The sequence below is a fragment of the Gymnogyps californianus genome, chromosome 2 (genome assembly GCF_018139145.2).
Source record: "Gymnogyps californianus isolate 813 chromosome 2, ASM1813914v2, whole genome shotgun sequence".
Lineage (NCBI taxonomy): Eukaryota > Metazoa > Chordata > Aves > Accipitriformes > Cathartidae > Gymnogyps > Gymnogyps californianus.
This window is the reverse complement of record NC_059472.1, coordinates 52,721,449-52,735,815: the sequence shown is the minus strand read 5'-3', so window position 1 is coordinate 52,735,815 and position 14,367 is coordinate 52,721,449. Positions and strand designations below refer to the sequence as shown.

At 52.8% G+C, this 14,367-nt stretch overlaps 1 protein-coding gene across 1 annotated transcript; it reads right to left on the bottom strand.

Moving 5' to 3' along the window:
* Nucleotides 1–619: 619 nt before the first annotated feature.
* Nucleotides 620–5,099, bottom strand: ADCYAP1 (adenylate cyclase activating polypeptide 1). The gene is made up of 4 exons (XM_050892168.1): nucleotides 4,999–5,099; nucleotides 2,900–3,034; nucleotides 2,297–2,392; nucleotides 620–1,434 (listed from the first exon to the last, which is right to left on the bottom strand). Exons 1-4 carry the CDS (start codon nucleotides 5,097–5,099, stop codon nucleotides 1,248–1,250), a joined length of 519 nt encoding a protein of 172 aa, XP_050748125.1. The 3' UTR covers nucleotides 620–1,247.
* Nucleotides 5,100–14,367: the final 9,268 nt, after the last annotated feature.

The window sequence follows — 14,367 nt, the reverse complement described above, 5'->3', positions numbered from 1 at the left end:
TGCAAAGGCGAGAACCCTGCTCGTTACACATGATGAGAAGCATGGACAGCACTGGAGAGTAACACACTGTACTTTGCATCCAGGTCCAGTACCGAGCTGCCCGGGGCAGTTGGGTAGCGGATCGGAGGTGGGATCGCCTCGTCTTCCCTCGACCCTGAGGCACCGACTCCGGTACCGCCACCGGTACCGGCTCCGGCCCCGGGGCGCGCCGGGGGCTGCCCCCGCTCGCTTCCCCACTCTTTCCAAACGGGTCCTGTCTCCGTTTTCGCTTTGTTCTGCAACTCTGCCCAGCCAGCCAGAAGAGCAGTGCACGGGGCTTAGTACTTACTATCCTTGCTGCTGGTTCGGGATTTATGGGTTGGGGGTTTGGGTCTGGCTTTTTTTGGTTTTGTTTTGATTTTTTTGTTGTTATTGGCGGGGGGGGTAACTATTTCTCCCTCCAATAGGCAACAGAGATGCACAGTTTGGATCGAGCTGTTATTTTCACAAGAGAATTATCTTCTAAGCTCATTGTTTGAGGAGACACTAATACAGATACAACTGGAATCAAAGAAAGCAGGAGAGAAAAAAAAATCGAAATCTAAAGGAAAGGGGACGCTGCCCCTTCAGAGAGGCTAGTGGCAAAGGAGCCTGCCTTGAGACTCACCGGGGGAAGAATCTGCTTCACCAATTCTCCCAAATCATTTTCCTCATAATCCCCTGGGAGCAGGGCATCCTTCTCTATGTACAGTAGCAAATGGTGAAAATTAATGTCTTCGACCCTGTCGCGGATAAAAATACTATCCTTTTAATTTCCGTTACAAAAATAGGAGTAATATTCAAAACAATGATTGTCTTTTTTTTCTATTTATTTTATATAAAAACATAAACAGCTCAGGCGAATTCTTGTTCTTGTGCAGGCTTTATATGAAGAATTGCTCTTTACTATTCGTAGTAGTATTTATATATATATATTTATATATTATATATAACTTAATGATTGGTCCACAAAGTAGATCTGTGCGTTTCTCTAGTGCTTTTGTACAAAAGAAAAACAATATTATTATCAAAATATTCATTTAATGGCTTTACTTCATACATAAATACATGTTTAGATAACACAGGAGCGGTGATTGTTCAGTCAGTTTGGAAATGACTTTTGTTTTTGTTTAGATTTTTTGTTGTTGTTGGGTTTCTCTCTCTCTCTCTCTCTCTCTCTCTCTCTCTCTCAGGACTTTGTATACACAGGAGTGGCTGGTTACTCATCGCTACAAATACGCTACTCGGCGTCCTTTGTTTTTAACTCTTTGTTTATACCTTTTCCCCAGGACGGCTGCTAAGTATTTCTTGACAGCCATTTGTTTCCGGTAGCGGCTGTAGCTGTCCGTGAAGATGCCGTCTATGTGCCGCTTGGTCAGCGGTTCCGCCTCGTCCCCCAGGCCGCCGCCGGCACCGCTGCAAGCACCGAGAAGCACAGCTGCATCAGGCGGGGCCGCTCCGCCCCCTTCCGCGCCCCTCCGCGCCCCTCCGCGCCGCCCCCCACGGCCCTGCGCGGCCCCGCGGCGGCCGCTGTCCCCGGCGCAACACCTTGCGCGGAAGATGCGCGGGGAGACAAAGGCCGCGGCCGAAACCCGCTCCCGGCGCGGTGCGCGCAAGTGGCGGCGGTGGGAGAGACAATATCTCCCCGCCATGAATTATTCAGTGCGGCAGGGAAAGCTGCTCTCCCCGGGGCTTTATTAACGTGATACCTTCTGCCGGAGGCCGGCGGGTGGCACCGGGCTCGCCCCTGCCCCGCCGGCGGCGGGGAGCCCCGGGGAGCCCCGCCCGGCGCCTGGGGGTGCGCGGGGCTGCAGCCGAGTCCCCCCCCCACCCCACCCCCGCTTCAGCCGAGCCCTCGGTCATCGCTTCCGACAGACCGCTCCCCCGAGCAAACCGGGGAGGCTGCCCAACTTCTTAATTTTAAATCAGCCGGTTGCAAAAAATTAGAGAGACTTATATATAAATATATATACATATATATATACACATATATATACATGTACATATATATATATGTGCCCGAGCGTACTAAACCAAACAAACCCCCGTGAACGCCTGCGCTGACAGCCAGGCTCCCGCTGCGCCGGGAGCGGGCTGGCAGCCGCGGCCGGGGGCGGCTGAGGTTTGGGGAGCCGGGCTCCCCCAGCCCCACCGCCGGCGCAACAAATTCCCATCCCCGGCCGGGGCAGCTTTGTTCCCTCCAGCCGCGGCCTTTTAAGCGCCTCCGCTCCAGCAGCACCAACGCCCACCGCGGACAAGAGCGAGCAGAAACCCTTACCCGACCCGCTTGGCCATCAGGGAGTGCAGATATTCCCTGGCGGATAACTGGCCCAGGAGTTTCCTGTAGGCTTTGTTGAAGATCCCATCGGCGTGCCTGGGCGGAGGGAAGAGCCCGCGGATGAGCGGCGAGGCCCGGGAGCCGGCTGCGGCGGGGGTTGCGGGAGCCCGGGCGGTGGCTGCGGGAGCCCGGGCGGTGGCAGTGACCGTCCCTCCCCGCCGGCGAGCGGAGGGCGGCATCTCCCCGCGTCCCCCGGGACCCCTCTTCCCCACCCAGACCCCTCCCCGCCGCACTTGCTCGGTTCCGCGCTGTCTGGGCATTTCTGCTCCGTTTGCGGGAGCATCGCTAGCCCTCCCCGGCGCGGGCGGCTCCCCCGCTCCCTCCCCCGCGCTGCTGGAGGTAAGGCGGCTTTTCCATTTCTGCTAGGCTTTAAACTGGGCACCGGGACCCGGGCAGCGTGGTCGTTTGTTTGGGTTCGGGATTTATTTTTTTGTTGTTGGCTCGTTGGGTATTATTATTATTTTTTTCCCCCATCCGGCTCGGCCAGACCCGTTTTGCTCCCGGCTCAAAATTCACGCCTGACACCCCGCGAGTTGCAGTCACCTCTTTTCCGGTGGGTAGTACAAGGCGTACATCTCGCCGATCATGGAGGACGGATTCGCTATACCGAGGGGCTCCTGGTCATAGGCGAAGTCCTGCAGGGTGTTCCCGTCCTCGTCGTAGACTTCATCCTCCAGCCTGGCAACGAGAGCAGCAAGGGGAAGGAGTCAGCCGGGCTCCGAGGGGCGCTCCGCTCCGCTCCCCGCCGCCGGCTCCCGCCTGCCTTGGTGGCCACCCCCCGGCGGAGCCGACCCGGGAGCCCCGTCCGTCTACCCCCATCCCCTCCCGGCGCCCGCCCGCTCCCCATCCCCGCCCTCCGCCTCCTCTGCGGGGCAGGACCACGGGGGAGGGAACACACCCGCCGTCAGACGTGCTCCGAGAAAAGCCCCAAACATCCCCCCCCCACCCCACCCCCGTCCCCCATCCCCGGCCCACGAAACAGCCCCTCTCTGCCACAGCCACGGCTGGTGCTTCCCGAGCGGAGCGCACGCACGCACAGGCGTGCAGGCTGCCGCGCACACGCGCACACACACACACACACACAGACACACACACACACAGACACACACACACGCGCGTTTGTGTGCCAGGGGCTGGGCAGGAGCCAAGCAGCCTCCCCGGCGGAGACGGGGCGGTGAGCGGCAGCCCCCGCCGCCGGGGCCGGGGGCCGCGCCCCGCTCCTCCCCGCAGCGCCCGCCGGGCCAGGGGGGAGGCTTCGCCTGTTGTTGTTTTTCGTTGAATGGTGCCTCTGCCCTTTGAGATCTCGCCAGTTTTGTTCCCCCCCAGCCCCCCCCCCCCCCCCCGCTCTCTGCCTGCCTCTCTGCAGTACGATGTAGGTCATTGTACGTTACAGGCAGCTATTTTTGTCTGTGCGCTTTAGCGGAGGTATTAATAATAGATGCCGCTAAAGTGTTTCACTCCTGCTAATTCAGGCGCTTGAATGAAGAGAGCTGGGTTGCTGCCGGCTAATGGCCCCGCAGGCCACCGAGCCCGTTGCCCCGCAGCCCCTCTGCCCGGGGAGGGGAAGGGGGCTGCTCTGAGCCAGCCCCGACGGGCTCCCGGTTCGTGCAAGGACACCTCGGAGCCCCAAAAAGGACAGCCTTGCGGGCCCGGCATCGCCCCCCGCTCACAGCTGAGCCTCACGGCGGTGACCTCCGCAGGGCACCCCGGAACAGAGCCAAGCGCCGGTGGGGCAGGACAACAGCACCGAGCCCAAAACTCCCCCCAAGCCAAGCCACACCGGTCGCCCAAGCAGGCTACAAGCAGGGTGGGACCAGGCTGCCAGCGGCCGTCCCGGACCGGGTACCCTGCGCCCCCAGCCACGGCCCAGCATGGGAAACTCGCTTGTGCCGACGCCTCTGGGGGTTCCCCACTCCTGCCCCAAACACAGCGAGGTCCAAACGCCCCCGGCTCCCGGGTGGAAAGCCCAGCAAGACAACTCCGAACAGACACAGAAAACCAAACAACCTTGTGCCAGCCGCTTTCCCCCTTGAGAAGGGAGGTCGTATACAGACAGGTAAACAGGGGAAGAGACTGAATCCCCGTCAACTCCAATGCTGCTACACGAACCATGACAGCTCTCACATGCTTGCGGCCAACGGCGCACCCGCCCTCCTTCCCGCTCCCCCCGGTCCGGACAGGCGATGCTCGCCGTTCACCCTGGGCGAGCTGCGGGCAACCGAAAGCGGCCGGGGCCCGTGCAGAACAGGGGGCAGGCGGGGGGGGGGGGGAGCTGCTGGGCCCCGTCGAGGTGCGGCCGGGACCTCGGTCCGCTCCCTCCGAGACGCAGCAGAGCAGGTCCCCCCTCCCCGGGGACAAGAGGCCCCAGGTTAACCGCACCAGGGTCCCGGGGAGCGGCCCTGGGGGAAGCCAGTGCTGCAGCCGAGGGGGACCCCACTCCTTGTCTGACCCTCCCGGCGGGTCCTATCCCGGGGCGGAGGGGGTGGGCACACAGCCGAAGTGGAGGGGGTTTCCTTTGGTGACTCCCCCCCACATCCCCTTCCACTTTCCTCCCCGGTAAGATTCCCCTGCCCTTAGCAAAGCCGGGGCAGCGGGGGCCTGAAGGGGTCCCGGCGGAGCCCCCGGGCGGGGGACGGACCTACCTGAGCGCCGGGTACTGAAGTCCGGCCGCAGGTGAGCAGTAGACGCTGCAGTGCATTATTATGCCATAGACCAGGAGTGCTAGGATCGCTTTGCTACACATTGCCACTCTGTGCGGGAGGGAAAGGAAAACCGCTGTCAAAAAAAAAAAAAAACGGAAAAAAAAACACCCCACGACCCACCAAGCCCCCGGCCGAGCCTGCGGGGGAGGGAGGCAGCGCGGCCTCTGGGGGCAAGCGCCCTGAGCAGCCAGGTGCCGGCGCGGAGCGGCGCGGAGAGGCGCGGAGAAGCGCGGAGCGGTGCCCGGCGCAGAGCGCTGCTGCCGCCGCCCGCCCCGTCGGTGCCCGCCCGCCCGCCCGCCCCGGGAGCGCTGCGGGAAGGCCCGGCGAGCCGCCTTGTGTCCTTACCATTAAACTCTAAACACCCGGCACTAAGAGCGTTTGGCTGCGAAACTAAAAGGGCAGGTCTTAAAAAAAAAAAAAAGAAAAAAAAAGACCCAAAACGGGAGGGGGGGGGGGATCGAGCTGTCTCCCAAGTTGCGGCCGAAGGGAGTTAAAACCCTCGTGGCATCGCCTCTCCGATGGGCGAAGGACCCGCGGGATGAAGAAGACGCAAAAGCAGCAGTTAGTTGTTTGCTGGTTTTAGGGGAATCCACTCCAAAAAGAAAAAGAGAGAGAGGAGGGGGGAAGGAAAAAAAAAAAGAAAAAGATAAGGGAAAAAAAGTTTGCAGGTAGCAGCACAGATCTGGAGTGGAGTCTGCAAGGGAAGGGAGAAAGAGGGATGGAGCGAGATGTCGCCGGAGAAGGGAGCGCAGGGGAAGGGGAAAGAGAGCGAGCGAGCCCGGGAGGGAGCGGAGGCGGGGAGCCGCGGGCTGGCTGCGTGCGATGTTGTCTTCCCCAGATCTCTCCCCTCACTGAGCGCCTTCAGCCTTCTCTTCTTCTCTTCCTGCTCGGTGGCTCCAAACTTGACCAGCCTTCCGCAGCCTTCCGTCTGATACGCAATTAGCAACAAAATCTTTGCAAACACCCCGCTTCAGCAAGAGCCCTCTTCGTAAACATTTGCCTGCTTGTTACCTTAGAGGACGGGCAATATTGTTTGTTGCCCCCGTGGTGGTGCCCGGATTTTTATTCATGAATCAAATGCCTTTTTTTTTTTCCCCAGTCACGTAATAATCGGGTATCAGAAAAGACGTCACCACCCCAATTCCTCAAGGAACATAGTTCTGTGTCGTCCTCAAAGATGAGCTTATCAGGAGTCATAAAGCTTCTCATAAACACCAACTCACACTTCCCCCCCCCCAAAAAAAAATTAGGAAAAAAAACCCAAACCAAAACCAACAACCAAACAGCAACACACAGAAAACCCCCACAACCTATCCCGCAAACCTAAAAGGATGCTCGCCACGGTGAAGTTTTACCTGCCGTGGGAAGGGACCAGGAGGCAGAAGAGGGCGGTTTGGGGTGGGGTGGGGGGTCCCCAGACTTGGCGGGCTCCCCCACGGCTTTGCTCCGCGTCCCTCCGCGGGGCCAGCTCACCCCGCGCCGGAGCCCGGGGCCGCCGCTGGGCGCGGGCCCCCGCGGAGCCGCCCGGCGCTGAGCGCGCAGGCGGAGCAGCCCCGGCGCGGAACCCCCACTTCCACGGAGATTTGGGGATAGGAGTGCCTTTTTTTTTTTCCTGACCCCCCCTCTTTTTTTTCCTTTTTCTTTTTTTTTTTTTTTTTTTTAAGGATTTTTAGTATTATTCTTATTACGCAAGGATCCCTCCGGGGAAACCAGCAGCGCCGTAACCGCTCCGCGTGTACCGCAGCCGCGGGGCGTAGGGGACGGGCCCCACGGCCGTCCCGCGGGGAGGGTCTCACGCTCGGCCGCCGCGGCCCGGGGGCGGCGGGGGCGGCTTTCCCCCCCTCCCTTGGCCCGACCCCCTCCCCTCCCCGCCTTGTGCAGAGACAGATGTGCGACTCGCAGCGCTTGGCAGAGCGGGAGGGGAGAGGATCGCCATGAGAAAGGGAAGGGGGGGGGGGGGAAGAAAAGAAAAAAAAAGAAGGAAAAGGAAAAAAAAAAGAATGAAAAAGAAAAAAAAAGTTGATTTGCCTGAGGGACTGGGAGGGAAATCCCTTCTCTGGGGACTTCCCCGCCGCCGGGATTATTTTCCCCCAAGTGATGCGGTGGGCGGCGAGCGGCAGGCGCGGACCACCGGCGGGCTCCCAGCCGCTGCGATTGCGCTCGTCTCCGCGCTCTCCTCCCTCAGCGGCCGAAAATCAGCCCTTCATTTCCGAGAATTACCCAAAGAAATACGGGCTGCAGGAGCCATTACTGCACATTTTAATTATTGGGATCATAAGCAGAGAGTTCAGGAAGCAGCAATAATATAGTTCTCCTGTTTCCTATTTGAATGGGTTTGGTGTAACACGCTCAGATGAGTTATTTGAGCCCAAATGGATTTCTCGAAAACAACAACAACAAAAACCACACCATACAATTACACTCCTATTATGGTCATTTAAGGTTCCAATATTTTCCGGAGATAAAGCAAATTTAACGTGAATGAATTATTCCCGTAGAAATGGCCACCGACGCGATGCCGGGGGGGGGACGGGGACGGGGGACCGGGACGGGACACGGGCCGCAGCTATCCCAGTTGTCATTTCCGTACCGGGCGTCTTAGGACCGGGAAGGATCCCCGGCAGAAGAAAAGGACGGCGCAGGGCGTACGGCGGAGCCGCTGAAGAAGGGGCCACCCCTCCGCTCCCGGTTACCGCCGCTGGCGCAGCTCCCGCCGCTCCCCGCGCTCCGCGGTCCGCGGAGCGCGGGGAGCGGCGGGAGCTGCGCCAGCGCGGACCGTCCGTGAGCGGAGGGCGCCACCGCGCGGGCAGCCAGCGCCCCTGCGGCCGCGGCCGCGGAGCCGCCGTCGGGCGGGCCCGGGGAAGCGGGGTGGGGGGGGCGAAGGTTTGCCCTGTCTCCCGGCTGGAGCGGGTTCGGGAGTCGGGCTCCCGGCCGGGCTCCCGGCCCCGGTTGTGAAAGCGGCTGGCGGGGGAGGGCTGCCCTCTGCCTTCCCCTCGCTGCCAGCACCGGGCTTTGGGGGCTGTTGGGTTTTGGGGTGGGGTTTGGGTTTTTTTTTTTTTTCGTTTCCTTTGAAATGACTCTGCGGTAGCGGGTGTAAATACGGGCTTTTCTAGAAACAAGGGTGGCAGGGATTATGCGGGTAACTTCGGTTTGCAGGCTTGAACCACACGCTCAGCCTAAAGAGCAGGAAGGAAATATTCCCTCTTTCCAAGGAGACCAGAATCACGGGCAATACATTTTAAAGCTGTGGCTGTTTTCACTTTAGAAGAGCTACGTTCAGCTACTTTTTATTTACACCGCCCGATTTCCTCTCCTCCCTCCCCACTCCCCGAGATCCTTACAGAAGGTACCAGGATGCCTGAAATACCGGGCATCAGCAGCAGAGAGATACAGATCCCTATAGAATAGACCTGAAGCTCCAGACCCCGCGCAGTGCCCCGGTGCCGCCCCGGTGGTACTGCGCACGCAGGAGCGATGTCAGGACGGTTTGCAAAAAACACAGCTTCGAAGCTCTCACTTAGGGTGACTGAGTAACTCACACATGATTCATGCCAATAAAAGTCTCGGAGCATCTCGGTCTGCTTCAGGGGTGTGCGTGTGCAACGTGAATATGCATATGACGTGATGGCGGTTTAGGCTGAACAAGTAAAGGTTTAAATCTGGTCCCTGCGTATAAGTAAATTTCTAGATAACTCTCATTTCAAGGCTGAGAGGGATTTAAGGTTTATAATATTTGCCTCTAAGGCAAACTCCTAAGGCAGCATCTGAAGAAAAGTAGGTTTTTTCACTGGCAGAATTTCCTTCATCTTTCTCCTACCAGCTTAAATTAGACCTTTTAATTTACCTGACTATGCCATTTTAAATATCTATTTTATTAACTAGAGCATTATAATTCTATAGATATTTCTAGGGGAGCTTACATCCTCTGAGCCTTGTTAAGCCTGACCAGGACTGACTGCTCTAAAACCTACTGCCATAGGTTTAATTCAAAGGAACGTATTTCATCATGTAGCATGATGGGTATCTTTTCCACTCCTCAGAAAACCTCTTTTTTGCATGTTTATGCATATTTTGTAAAAAATACTGCAAGTAATCTATCAAACTGTCAGGAACTGTATTGGTCCCTAAAGCCGGATGATATCTCATGCACACTTGTTGGATGTCCAGCCACTATATTCATATTTTTTCAGTACGTCCCACCTTAACTGCCTATTTTAAAAGGAACCTGGAAGATTGACGGACCAGGAATAATGTAATTTTATCATGAAAGGGCAGATGTTTTTCTGCCAGTATAGAAAAGGATGAATTCTTCTTTCTCAAAAGCAAACAATCCTGCGAACCCAGCTGTCTCTCCCGCGCACACACACGCTATGGGTTTATCATCTATCTTGTTATTATCTCTCCCCAGTCCTCCTTTCTTACTGGGGTGGCTTGGGGAACCCATTGCAGACCGGTCTGCCGATAAGTACATGTCTGCATCGGCTTTATGAATGTAACACCAGCCTTCATCTTTTCTTGGCTTTCCAGCGTCTTCCTCCCTGTGAGCTAGCTCCTAGGAAGGATGGACTTGTCAGAGGGGAGATTAACTCGTCCATCAAGTCACTCGGGTGTAGCTGTCGTCATCTGATAACAGCTAATTAGGGATCACCTGGCAGAAGAACAGAAGTTAGTAAAGCTCAAGCAGGGGAAACCAGGGCTTGGTGGACATTTCGGCACTTCCAGCTAAGACATGGCACCCACGGCAGAGGTGGGAAAGACCCACTTTCCTCATCAAGGCTAGATCGCAATCAACTCAGGGACAGAGAGCGCTTAAGTGTTTCATTCGCAGAGCTGTTTTTCTTTTATTAAACCATCCCCTCGTGTGCTTTCTTTAAGTAAACGCAGCGAAACATTTAGGCACACTGTGGAAAGCATACACATCTGTGTGCTTTCTCATGTCTGTCACAGACCAAAGGAGCAAAGCTGTAATCCAGACAGCTTGCTCACCCAGGGACGTTCTGGGCAGGAGGTACAAACTATGGAAAAAATAGAAAGCAACAACCAGGGACAGTACTGGGACTGCAACTCTCTCAAGACACGAGAGAGGCAAGCCTTGCCTGGTGGCTGGGACCCTTGCCAGCCTCTTCACAGGTGACCACCAAGCATTAGCAAAGTCTTTGTTAGGATCTTCCAGATAATTCCGTGCTGCCTTTTATCACCTTAATTATATTTCCAAGCAAACAGTTAAAAAACATTCTTAAGTATATGCATTCTGAGGAAAAGGGCTGGGATTTTTTTTTCTCTTCTTTTCTGAAGTGAAGAGGCAGGACAATATTTCCCAGGGCAGCAGCGTGGGAGCACCAGGACTGCAGTCATCCCGCTCTTGCCCCTGCTTAGAGCTCATGGTGAGAGACAAGGCCTGTGGGTTGCCAGTGTCTTGTGGGATTGCCCACGCAGAAGCTCGGTGTTCAATCTTACATGGTGGGCGTTCTCCTCCCCCTTTTCAGTAAATGAAGCCAGATGACTACAACAACACAGAGGCAAAGGAAGAGTCATTCCCATCCAAACACAAAGGCAAGAAAAGCACTTTCTAGATGAATGAAAGACCAAACAGTGGACTTGGTTCCACAAGGAGGTACCACCACGCTATGCACGTGACAGATAATTTCCTTGGATGACCAACAGATACATTTATAATCTCCTGTCTTTCACCCGAGTAAATTCATATTCTACAAGAGAAGAAAAAAAAATTCCTTGATGCTTTCTGACAATGGTTCTTTGATCAATTATTTATATATGAAAAGTAGAGAAGTAAATTATGAAAGGCAAACAACAACAACAAAAAAATCCCCTTTTGAAGATTTAATATTCCAAAGGCCTACTCTACACTATAGCCAGCAACCTACAAAATGCCACTAAAGATCTTGCCAGTCTGCAGGGCAGAATAAACTCCTTTAGCACTGGCAGCAGGTCTAGGTCTATTCCGACTCTCATTTCCATTTGGTCCCGTGTTCAGGGGAGGGTAGATCCTTAAGCAGATTGAACATACAAAGTTTCACAGAATGCTGCCAAGCTACAATAATTTATACTGGACAAATGATGGCCACAATATCTTTGTGTTCCAGGTTGCTTCAGATGCAGCTGTAACCCAGTGTCAACAGCAAGTACTGGTTTTGTACCCAAATGTGACAGAATTTTGGGTACACCTTTAGAAACAGTGGGACTGCCACGTGCCTGTGTCCAGAAACTAAAATCCATCTGTAGTTCTGAGGTATTGCTAATGGCATAGCTAAAGTTATTCATAGTTTAGATTTACCAGAAATAGTTGGAACAAATTAATAATGAATTAGAACATTTCTTACCATCGCAGGAGCGAGAGGGAATAAATAGAATCATCCATATTTTCTTATTACAAAACAGTGTGCAGCCTATTACCAAACACTAATTTGGTGTTGCTTGTGCTGGAAAACTGTTGAAGGGTCCCTGGCTCCTGACAGCGCGGCTTAATTCAGTCTGACAGGAGCAAGGCTGTGCAGAAGCAGGCCAGGGCGGGCAGGTGAGGACCGTCCCAACAGGGGTGAATCCCAGCCTGCCAGAGCCGGGCGCCGCTCAATAATTCCAATTAACCACGCTAAAGACAACAGAGACGGGTCACACAGAGCCCAGTAAATATCAATCAGAACCACATATTGTGATGAGAGAATAACAAAGTCTGTCTCATTAAGGAAAAGAGAAAAGACATTTGGGTGGGCATAGAAGCCTGTTCTCGGTGGCTCGTGCACCCTGCAGTGCAGCGTCTGCCTTGTGGGGCTGCAGTCCATGCTGGCCACAGCCAAAACTGCCCTGAGCGTGGGAGCCCCTCATGTGTCTGAGCTCCCCATTTTGTGTGTAGTGAGCGACGGGGAGAGCTCCCGCATCGCTTTGCGGCGCAGGAGGGCCCCTGCTTGGCCAGATGCGTAGCTCCAGAAAGACAGAGGGTGTGGGGTGAGACCGGGGAGCTGGGTTTGCTGGTCTCTGTGCCGGGAGTTGACTGGACAGCAGACACTAGGGCCACGAGCCAGACACCGAGGCCAGCACATGCTTTTTGGCTGCTGTTGTAACTGGGCTCGCAGAAAGCACCGGCACATTTGCACGGCGGCTGTCCCCAGCGAGGCGTGGGTTGGGTTTCTCCGTCAGCAGCCCGTGCCGACAGCCGCTTCTCTGGCTGTGTGAGACCAGGGGCTATTTTAGCACACGAGTGCCTTTAACTGCCGGTTTCTGGGCTTCCCGGGCTCTGAAACATACCATAATCAAACAGCATGAAATGAATATCTAACTGCAGACATGACCCACTGGGGGATGTTTAAGGGCCAAAGCCTGTAATTATAAGGCAGCGTCACTGCTTTTAAACATTTTTTTTATTCATTTAACTTCAATAAAGTGCTTGGGTCTACTTAGCCTAAAGGGAAATGGGTGATTCTTACTTTTTATATTTAAAGATAGCACAAAGAATTTCTTGTGTGTGGCCTTATGGCCTGATTCATCTCTATCCTCTAATAAAATGTATTTCTGTAACAGCTGAGGCAATTAATCACTTAAGCAGAATTGGATTACAATCTCCATTACTTGAAAATCTTTAAAGTCAGGCTTGCTGTCTTTCTAAAAGATCCCGAGCTATTGAGCCTTTCTTTGCCCTGCTTTATGCAAAGGTCAGACTGGATGTTCGTAATGGCCTCTTGTAATGTCAAAAATCGGTCTCTGACCCTTGTAATGCCACAGGAAAGACTCTTACTGATTTCAGACAGAAGTGCACTAGATTTATTGACCTTTCTCATTAAGAATGAAGATTGTCTGCAGAAACTCCTATGTGATTTCGTAACTCCAGGTACGTGTCTGTTGAGCTCATTATGTAAATACTGCTGCCTCTGGTCCTTTTTGAATTTCATAGGAGTTTACAGAGCTCAACATAACCAGAAGTTGCTAGGGCGTTGCAAGACTTCTCTTTTGACCCCCAAATCTATGTTGAATCTCCAGAGGTAACTGGATTTGTCAACAGTACTAACAAAATAATAAACTAGGATACTCTGTAGATATGTTTAAAATCCTGAAACTTTAATATGATATTTTTCACTATAGTTAAATTACCTTTCCTGGGGCTTTCTTGCCACCAGGTGCAAGTATATTATTGACTTTGCATATGAGTTTTCAGAAAAAAGTAGTTAATTGCATATAATTTGGGGTGATTTTCTGACATATTTACTCCACAGCGAAAACAGTTTTCTTCTAAGTCTCAGCAACACTTGAGATTGTTCTAAAATTTATATATTGGTTTTCTTTTAACTATCTGAAATGAATGTTTTACCATGGGGTAAAGAACTTCAGTTAGCTTCTCTAATTTAAAATCTGAGGGTGACAAGGATTTGCTCTGAAACACAATAGACAACAAGTATGAGCAAGGAATTACAGAAATAACGTTATCTTATTATCTAATGCTAACAATTAAAGGTGGTTTGGCTTTTGGGTTTTGATTTTGTTTTGATTTTTTTTAATAAGGACTCCCCAGGGAAATACCTTTATATGTTTCACTTACCTCTCTGCGGAAAAAAAAATATTTTAGTCACGTTCAAAGGAAAGCCATTGTCAAGAACATCATTTATTCAGACCTCTCTTCTACGGAAAGTAAATAACTCTGTTTTGAATATATCTCCTGACCTTATCTCCTCAGATCAGTTCTACCAGTTCTGTTCTGAGCCAGGGATTGCTTCTGATGTACTGTTCATTTCCACATATCCTCTGTTTCTTTCCTCCCATTCCTTATGTACAGTATTTTTATGTAATTACCCCAGAGCTTGAACCACAAGGTAAATACTGGAATATGGGTATAAAGTTCTATTTATGAAAGGGGCAAATATTTGTTCAGTACTGAGAAAATTATGCTAAAACCCCCACATCATAGATTTAGGAAAAAACCTTATCTTTTTTCCTAGATGAAAGACAAGCTGCATGTGGTCTGCTGATGATATGCCCATACTTATTGTGCGTTCTTCATATTTATAAAATGTGCTACAATTATGTAATAACTTTCATCCGAAAGCATGACTACTAATCTCACAATGCTCTTTCAAGGCATATGTTTATTAATATACTACATTTATTTGACCCAGTACAGTATGAAATACAGCAAATTCAGTGACTTCCTTGGGAGCACATAGCTAAAAAACAGAATAGCTCTAAAATAAATACCTGACCCCACTGATGTCAAAGGCAAAGATCCTAATGACTTCAGTGGGGTCAGACCATCACTTTTGGTAATCTGACTCCAATTTTTTGCCAGTGGTGGAGGTTTACTAC

Coding starts and splice junctions, on each gene's coding strand:
- ADCYAP1 (XM_050892168.1), bottom strand. CDS start 5,099: ATGTGTAGCAAAGCGATCCTAGCACTCCTGGTCTATGGCATAATAATG. Junction 3,035..4,998: donor CTTCAGTACCCGGCGCTCAG/GTAGGTCCGTCC, acceptor TCTCGTTGCCAG/GCTGGAGGATGAAGTCTACG. Junction 1,435..2,296: donor CTGATGGCCAAGCGGGTCGG/GTAAGGGTTTCT, acceptor CGGTGCTTGCAG/CGGTGCCGGCGGCGGCCTGG.